Source organism: Oratosquilla oratoria, chromosome 39 (assembly GCF_046742065.1).
Source record: "Oratosquilla oratoria isolate Oo_2021 chromosome 39, ASM4674206v1, whole genome shotgun sequence".
Lineage (NCBI taxonomy): Eukaryota > Metazoa > Arthropoda > Malacostraca > Stomatopoda > Squillidae > Oratosquilla > Oratosquilla oratoria.
In genome coordinates, this window is record NC_134815.1 from 34,004,268 (window position 1) to 34,014,267 (window position 10,000).

At 39.3% G+C, this 10,000-nt stretch overlaps 1 protein-coding gene across 6 annotated transcripts in view; it reads left to right on the plus strand.

Moving 5' to 3' along the window:
- Window positions 1–10,000, plus strand: part of LOC143020350 (beta-1,4-mannosyl-glycoprotein 4-beta-N-acetylglucosaminyltransferase-like) — a 97,744-nt gene that overhangs the window by 45,755 nt on the left and 41,989 nt on the right. For all 6 annotated transcript variants that reach the window (XM_076176706.1, XM_076176704.1, XM_076176708.1 and 3 more), the window contains exon 2: window positions 7,542–7,697. In XM_076176706.1, coding sequence (XP_076032821.1) covers window positions 7,651–7,697 — 47 coding nt within the window. In that variant the 5' untranslated portion in view covers window positions 7,542–7,650. The remainder of the gene's footprint in view (window positions 1–7,541; window positions 7,698–10,000) is intronic.

The window sequence follows — 10,000 nt, forward strand, 5'->3', positions numbered from 1 at the left end:
ACTTAAACCAATTAGATATTCAAGAAATGATGAACTATAGCGATGGTCTGAAAAGTGGCTAATGAAATTTAACACAAGTAAATGCAAGGTCATGTACATAGGTAAAAATAACAATAAGTACCATTACAAGTTATTTGGAAATTCGTTAAAGTGGATAGTGAAAAGGATCTCTGCATAATTATCAGAAACTATCTCAAATCATCTAAGTGTATTTCAGCCTCTGAGAAAGCAAATAAGATTCCAGGACTAGTTGCGCGGTCTTCTGACTTTAAAAGTCCATCTCTCATTGACAAGCTATATAAACCGTTAGTTTGTCCGCATTTGGAATATGCTGTTTCCGTGTGGTCGCCGAATCTCATTAAAGACATTGACGGATTGGAAAAAGTACAACGGCGAGCCACAAAACTAATTCCAAATATAGAAAATAAATCATATGAATATTTTCCCTAAAAAATCGTAGACTCTGTGGTGCCTTGATACATGTATTTAAGAGTCTAAAGGGAATTAACATCATCAAAGGTGACAAAATTTTCACACTGAATATCAGACAAGAAATAATTGTCTCAAAATGTCAGGAAATAGATTTGATTTGGAAGTGGGTAGAAACAATCTAGCCAACCGTGTAGTTAATGAATGGAATAAACTTCCTGAAGAGGCAGTGCAATGTAGTACAGTTCGAAGCTTTAAGATTCGTTTAGATAAACACCTATGCAAGATGCTGCAATACCTGCCATTTACTTGATATTGTTTATTTGGTACTGTGTCTGTTTATTACTATATTGGATTATATTATTTACTATTTACCTGTTTATTTAACCTTATCTATTCATTTATTTTATTATATTATCTTATTTTTATTTGTTTACTTACCATTATCATTTTTACGCATCCGACCTAGTTATGGACCAAAAGGTCTCCTGTCGGCATGCTCCTCCTTTATAATCCTTTGTAATCTTCTTTTGGGTGCTTTGGGAACTTGTTCAGCATCGTCATTGCCCAGTTCTCCTTTGAATTCCCATGGGTGCTTCTGGGCAGTAATGACAGCTCGGACAAGAAATGCAATCTCGAATAGCTGCCTCGTGTCACTTTCAGCTGTCTTTGCTATAACATTATCCATGGCGGCATCTTGAACAGCTGTAGTAAAAACACGATCTGACTTAGTATGCCGTTTTGCCCTCGTGAAGTGGACATTATCGATGTAAGATGTGATTTTCTCCTTAAAACATCTCGTGTAGATGGTTTTACGTGCACTCAATTACGTTCAAGTATACTAGAGTAGACTGAATTGAGGTCTGCTGTGTTAAGAGCTTCCCCACCCAGGAGTAGAGTGCGAACTGGACTGACAAACTCAATGTCTGAGACTACTTTGCCCATATTAAATTCTTGCTGTACATATCCGGTCCTCACTGCTGTTAGTTGCACCGCGCTGGACATTCTGAACCCAGCATAAGATGGGGTAGTTAACATCAATGGTACGAACATCGTTCTTAGTGATGGAGGCACTCAGATGCACCTTCCAAGTCTGATTTTAGCTCCCAACAACAGCCTTTTGCTGTCGTTTCCCTACACTGAATACACCTCACGAACTGACTTTTTCCTGTCTTTTTGGCAGAAGAAACACAAGTTTGCATTGAAAGGTGATGTTGCCGAACACGTGAAGTGACAAGTCTCGCTTTCAGCAGAATTTGGTTTACTAGCGGCTGCAGAAGGCCGCCCATGTCTCTTCTGAAGATGCAGACTCTTTCCATGTCGACAGGCCTTCTGGTATCATACCCTGGCACGCTCTAGGTGACCACTGGGACAAGTAGCCCGTAACATTATCTGTGCCACTTTTGCTGTCTTGTCTTTCAGATCGACGGCAGCGTACTTTTGCAATCGTCTGCTGATCTGTGAATATATAATCAGCATCTCCATATGTTCTTCTTTCGTAGGTGAACTGGAGGAACTTGGAACATGGTTCTATTGATGGTTCGGTCACTGGGTCACAATTGCCAGGTTCTTGACATTGAATGCTCAGCTTGAAATCGGTTCCTGCTTTTTTTTTTCTTCTTTTTTTTCTTCTTCTTCTTCTTCTTGGCTCCATCTTGAGACTACTCATCATAACTCACTTTTCCTCACTAAATTTCAGTGAATAAAAAAAAAAAGTGAAATTATTTTCATACTTCCTAGCAATGCTAACAACACGTTCGTCATGGTTGCCAAAAATTAACACTCAAAACCAAACGGGACCCCCCCTCTGTAACACCCCCCCCCCTACTCCCCACTATTCGGGGGAAGAACTGTAGATGCTCACAGGATGAACCGTGAGTGGATACACTATAGTTTCCTCTGGACTGATCATAGTTCGGGCATTTTCTCCAGACGCCGAGTTGTTTTGTGTTTTTGCAGCTAGGGTGCGTAGTCAAAATGAAATTACTGTAATAATGATGCATATAATACACACACACACGTATGTGTTTGTGGTTGTGTGTGAGATTCACCATGGATCACGTGTTGGACTCGTGATCGACAGCAATTTCCCTCCCGGAAGAGAGTTCAAAGCTCGTATATGACCGATCTATGGGTAATGCTGTGACCTTACACACGCACGCACACACAACTCCCCGCTCACGAGTGTGTGTGTGTGTGTGTGTGTGTGTGTGTGTGTGTGTGTTTGCCTAATAGGAGCATTGAACATTTTCCCATATGTATCTAGTGCTGCTATGTCGTCACCGAGCAGCCTTGCTATAACTAAACTAGCAAGACGACATGGCTTCTTTGCTCTGTTCCCCCAAGCACTTTGCGAATTTTGATTGGTCCATTCCAAGTACAAGTTAAAAGCATGCAGACAATTACCCGCGCTAGCTTAGGATGTTCATAGTTTAATAGATAATTCTAGGGTTGGGGGTGGAAGGCATTTATAGCATTCATATTTACAAATTCTTTAGTGTCAACAATGATACGCTTCATCATCGTTTCATCGATTAATTATTACTTTGAACTTCAGAGCCGAGCATTACTTTCGTCGTATTCTTGTTCATCTTCAAGTCTACTTTTGTGTGACCTTTCTTGAAGTATTTTATTTTTTATCTATTTGTTTTATTTTTCTATTTTATTTATTTATTTATTTTTAGACAAGTCTCCAGTCATTAAAAGGTTGCTGCATGTTTCTGATCCGTAGAGATATCACTAAACTCCCAGAGATGTGACTGCATAAAACCTAGTCATATCCCATACTGAGTGACATTCCCGTAGGTGCATTTCTAAAGTATCGAATATACATGATCATGCACACATTACCTTCGTCTCACTACGAGAAAGTTCAAATCGATCGACCGACGGAATAGTTTAAAACTGTGACTCGCAAAATTCTCCAGCCTGGCGACTCCTCTACCCCCCTCATACACGTATGTGAAAAAAAAAAAATTCCTCCCTCCGGATTAAGGGGACCTTCTCATCGGTTGGGGGGGAGGGGGGGATTTTGGGTCCAGAACTCGATTTTGGGATTTTTATGAAAATGAGTCAATGATCTTACTATGTTGCCAGACGTAAAAGATTTCACCTCTACAAGCATTATACATGGTGAAAAAACACCCTTTTTCACATGTAGGTATGGGTAAAAAATCTCCACGTATGCCTATGCATACATTGATGTCTATACTGTGAAGAATATTATATTTCTTGTTTATGTGGATCACACATGTGTACGACAACATCTGATAATAATACAATGCCATCAAACACTGTTACCACTTACTATGTGTCACTAGCAATAAAAGTGTGGCCACGTGTCTTGCGATCAGCTGTTTTTTTTTGTTTCGTGTTTGCTAACGCTTGTGTGGACATTTTCGTCATAATATTTCTACCCTGCCGCGCTAGAAGAACCAGACAGAGGCAACAGAACATATAAATAAAGTAAACAGACCAAAAAAAGGTAATAAAAATGCTAGTGAATCAGCAAGCACACATGTTGTGACCGAGTGTAACTTAGATGAGTCATCTGTTCTGGTGTCAATCGATGACCGTTTACTATCTACAAATAATGTGTTTTTTCCTACATGGAATTTTTACAATAAAGTTTCAGTTCCTCCAGACAGTGATTATGATATCTCAGAATTATTTGCTGGAAATAGTAAAGGAGAAAACTACGATGAATGTGATCTTCATCTCTGCCTTTCCTCTGATGAGGAAATGGAGGAGGAGAACAGGGAAGAAAATGTGTTTGTTGAAACTATAAATGATTAAAGTGAAAGCATGGTAACTAAAATGCCCGCAGCACTAGTCAGAAGACATTTGTTAGAAGAAATTTCTGAAAAAGATAAAACAGAGGATGAAGAGAAGGAGGAGGAGGAGGAGATGGAGGGGGAGGAGATGGAGCCTGATAAAATAGAAGTGATACATACCATACCAGACACTACATTACGCCAAATGGTAGCTGCTATTGGCAAATGCAATATATGTGGTGGTGGTCTGGAAATTTGCCTAGATAAAGAAGTATTTGATTCTAGAATGACAGTAATGTGTACAGTTTGTGGACACTTGGTATTTGAAAAAAAAATCCTCAGAAAACAAAAGTAGAAAGTACAATGAATACAATTATTTTTACGTAACCGACTTACAATATATATAATTTTTTTTAGGTAAACCAGTTCATCTGAAAGAAAAACAAAGGCTTAGATCAAGCCATAGAAGCTCAAAAAAGAAGAGAAAAAGATATGAAGTAACAAAAGATCCTGGATAGGAAGCTGGGGCTCTCTTAAGATTCAGTTTAGAACCTGGCGACAAAGAATAAGTTGGTCACTCATGATCCCCCCCCCCTTTGAGGGGCTAATATTGCTCAAAAATGCAAGGGGACTAGGAGCCATAAAAGAATCTATCAGGAAATCACAAAAGTAATAACTGAAAATGACTTTCAAGTTGCTGTTTTAAAGAAAATGTCTTTGCAAACTTTAACTCCCGTTTTCTCAAAACTTTGTTTTATGCAAAAAGTTTGCACTCAAAATGCTAAGGCTTCCACAATTTTCAAGATATTAAAAAAAGAACAAAAAGGAAGTGAATTTTGGATAAATTCTGATTAAATCTATATGTGCACTTTTTTTTTATAAAGTTGAAATTTTAATTTTACCAAATATTTTATTTAGGTTATAGTGATTTTTTTTCTTCGATTTTTCACCTCTGTTTTTACTTGGTTTAAATGTAAAGTTATTTACAATTTTTGGGAATTTGGCACAGACAATTCAAAAGAGCATAACATGAGAAATAAATTCATGTCTGCTTTTTTAAATTTGAAAAATATGAGAGCCTTATATTTTCAAAATAGGCCAATTTTCCGGCCCTCGGAAAATATAAATACTTATAAAAGAAAAAAAATTGAACCAAATATTATGAAAATTGGTGTGTAATCATTTCTAATGGTCTTCTATAACTGGTAAAAAATTAATAGAGGTAGCAGCAAATTTTTTTTTTTTTTTTTTGTCTCAAATGAGAAGGTCCCCTTAAGTAAGAAAGCTATGCATTCGTTTCTAATTGATATGTCCGTTTCATCCTCCAATACACTGCATACCTTAATGTTTGCCTTGTATTTTGTTATTCAGATTTTGTAATAAACGATTATTTATCAACTGCTCCTAATGCCATCCTGTAGCCTCACTCCCATCACACACACCCTCGACATTTCATTGAAAATTGTAACGAGTCGACACAAAACGAGTACATCTACCAAAATTCGAACCGTGTTACCACGGAAGTGGTGCCCACCACTCTACCAACCGCTCCACGGCGACCGTGTGTGTGTGTGTGTGTGTGTGAATGTGTGTATGACTGTGTGTGTGTCTATGACTGTGTGAGACTGTGTGTGACTGTGTGACTGTGCGAGTGTGTGTGTGTGTGATTGTATGTATGTGTGTAATTGTGTGTGTAAATGTATGAGACTGTGTGACTGTGACTGAGTGAATGTGAATGTCTGATTGTGTGATTGATTTTTACTCTGTGTGTGTGTGTGAAAAAGAGAAAACGTGTGGGGGGGAGAGTGCGAGAGAGCGTGTGTGTGAGAGAGAGAGAGAGCGTGTGTGTGAGAGAGAGAAACGTGTGTGTGTGTGAGAGAGAGAGCGTGTGTGCGAGAGAGAGAGAGCGTGTGTGAGAGAGAGAGAGAGTGTGTGTGTGAGAGAGAGAGAGCGTGTGTGTGTGTGTGTATGTTTGTGTGAGAGAGAGAGAGTGAGCGTGTGTGTGAGAGCGTATATGTGCGTGAGAGAGCGTGTTTGAGCGAAGACTTCCAATGGACCCTGCTCCAACAAAGACCTTAAACTACAAGGATAACAAATTGCCAATGCACTCGCCTGCCAGTGTGTAGGGCATTCCCGATGTGTTCCTACGTGGTAAATATGCAAACAGAGTTTATGAACATTGACTACTTTGTTTAACCTGGTCGTTATCGCGAGAGTCACGCACAAACTCGACGGAATAAACTACAAACACTGTCATAGGTGTTACTCTTTCAAGAAAGAAAAAAGTGTTTAACCACTATCTTGGATCACGAGTGACACGTGATCAACAGCTATTACCCTCCCGGATGAGAGGTCAGAGGTCATACATGGTGCAGTCTACGGTGATGCCGTCACCGCGAGATAGTTACTCAGGAAGGAGCCTGCAAGGGACCATAATGCCTACACTAGGCAGTTCCATGTTCATTACCACCTATCACCCCCATCCATAAAATTATCTAACCTTTTCTTAAAACAACCGATAGTTTCAGCGCTCACTACATGGTTACTAAGTCTATTCCATTTGTTAACCACTCTATAGGTAAATCAATTCTTGCCTTTTTCCTTCTTAAATCTATATTTGTCCAATTTAAACCCAGTATTGCGAGTCCTGCTCTGTCGTCTTAATATGATGACCTTGTCTGCATCACCCTTGTGAAAGTAATCAGAAGTGGAAGAGACAGTTAAAGGTGTTGGGGACATGTGGAGTGAGGACTTTGTATTCTTTGGTTATTAGATAGGTGACAGTGGGTACCTGGACATCGATCCGACGTGAGAGGTTCCCAGGTTTGAGCTTTCAAGGCATCGAAAGCTTCCGCGAGTGAAAATTCCTTTGGCATTATCACACTGGACTGGTTTTCCTCCGACTGTTGGAGCAAATCTCCAGCCCGCAGCTTTCGGGAAGGAATCAGATATGCTGGAGGAAAACAATTTTCCTCCGTATCAAATGACGTAATATGTATTTTTGTGGAGAAAACAATACTTTGCCATAGTGATTTTAATGCGGAAAAGGTTGTGGGGGTGGGTGATACTGCCGATTAATCGAAGGTTGAAGGAAAAATAGCCCAGTGTGGTGTCCTAGACAGTATTCTTAATGCTGTCTCTGAAATTACTGGATATCTTTTAGAACTCGAAGGTATTTCCAAGAATATTCAAAAATATGTACGTACATATAAACAACCGCACTGACGGGGTTATATAAGCGTGTGAAGATCTGCACATAATCTTTCATCACCATTATCATTATTATCGTTATCATTATTTTCTTGTTTATTTTTAATTCTGGACTTGTATGCATTACAGGTGAGCCGCGTCCCGATTGTCATCAAGACCGACCGAGCGTGAGGCTCCTGCCCTCTTCTTCTCAACCAATGGTGGCGTCGGACGCCTGGAGACGCTCAGGAGCGGCACAATGCTGCACTTACACCAGATCAAACGGGTGATGATGGGCTTCAAACGGTAAGTCGAAATCCCTCCTCCCCCTCTCTCCCTCCCCCCCTCTCTCCCTCCCCCCCTCTCTCTCTCTCTCTCTCTCTCTCTCTCATTCACTGAAATGACGGTTCGAATCCCGCACTCCGCTCCAATTCCAAACAGTGACTGTTCTCTGCACTGGGCAAAGGTGACGGTTTCGGCCTTTTAGCGTTGGTTCATTACCTTTTGGATTGAGACCAGCGATTTGTGTGTGAGTGTGTGTGTGTGTGAGAGAGAGAGAGAGAGAAGAGAGAGTGAGTGGGAGGGACCTCACACCAAGAGGCGATAAGCTGATAAGCTGATATTTGTAACCTTTGCCGTATGTGCTGCAGGCACTTCCAGATAAATCAGAAGTCACCTGAGGAGAAAGAACCCCGCCACTCAACTCGGACTTTCTCCAATGGCCCTCAGCATGAACGTGATTACTTGGGTAAAAAAAAAAAAAAAAAAAAAAAAAAAAATGATGGTGATGATAATAATGATGAATATAATAATGATGATAAATACGATAATGATGATGATAATGATGACAAAAAAATAAGTACTTGGGTTAGATTGTAATCAACACCCCCCCCCACACACACACAGACTTTTTTCTTGTGTTCTTGCTGCCGCCGGGCGATTTTATTCACCCCCATGGGTGCCCTCTCCCGCCCCCTCCCCACTTACTGCGATATTGAAGGGTAATTGCCAAATATCGATGAACATAAACTTCATGTCGTTCTGAGTCATTCCACCATGGAGTCGTCGTCGTCATGACAACGGGAAACAAATAACGAACTTAACCGTTTTCGTAGTTTGAATCCTGAGCGCCTTCGACAATGATTCTATCAAAATTGCCAAATTATTTTATTCGACTGAGGTTCTTGTTGTTGCTGTGGGCTGTAATTTGCCAGTCGACAGAGGTTATCGTAGTTGTATGGGTTAAGGTTGCATCAAGGAAGCTCCTCCGGTTTGGTGACGCATCTATACGTTCTGTTAAGGATCTACTCAGTTCGAGAGATTTCGACTTCGCCACGATGAACAGAAGAACATAAGAGGAGGAGACTATAAGGCATAGTTCCATGCCCCTGACCTCCAGTCATCCATATCCCTATGACGCACTTGAAGAATATTGTTCTGGCTAACGCTGAGCGGCGGAGTTCCACCCCCCTCAACTGAATAAAATCACCTGGCGGAAAATAAAATCAAATTCACAATTTAACCGAGATAGTTAACCCAAAGACAACTGGGGATTACTCCCCCCACCCACACACGTCTGGCGGCAGCCAGAATAAAGTATCTAAAGTACACCTTGAAGGCTTAATCCCAATGGCTTCCTTGGTGACCCCATCACCACCACCACAGCTAATTTGGATCAAATCCTTTGCCGACAGAAATAGTAGACATTAAAGTCGATTTAACGTGTTATCACATTGGGCTATTTTTACCCCCAACCTCCGATTAATCGACGATACCGCCCACCTCCAGAAATTATTCCTCCTTAAAATCACTATAGGAAATTATTGTTTTCTAAAAAAATAAATAAGTGAATAGATAAAAACATACGAGTAGAATGTCATTTGATATGCTGGAGGAAGTTTGTGTTCCTCCGGCATATCGTACTTCTTCCCGAAAGCTGCGGGCTGCAAATCTGCTCCAACAGTCGGAGGAAAAATAGCCCAGTGTGATAACTATGCAGTCGAAAGATGGATAAACTTGTAACATTTGGGGTGTTTCGGTCTAAATTCTTATCAGATAAGGAAAAGATAAGCACAAACGGACTGCCCCGGAGTATATCGAGGATCTGCTCTGTACATGCTTTGTGCATTTAATGCTTCAGAGGCGTGACACCTCAACGGACCAGAATCACGCAGAATTCTTGTACGATTTGAGACTAATTTCAAAAGAAAATAGATGGATAAATGGAATAAAAATAAAATAATATAATAATAGTAATAATAACACCAGGTAATGATAATTTTTTTATATCTGTTATCTCCCCTTTCTATATATATATACATATATATATATATATATATAGTATATATATATAATATATATATATGTATATATATGTGTATATATATATGTGTATATATATGTATATATATGTGTATATATATGTATATATATGTATATATATGTGTATATATATGTATATATATATGTATATATATATGTGTATATATATGTATATATATGTGTATATATATGTATATATATATGTGTATATATATGTATATATATGTGTATATATATGTATATATATATGTATATATATATATATGTATATATTATATATATATATG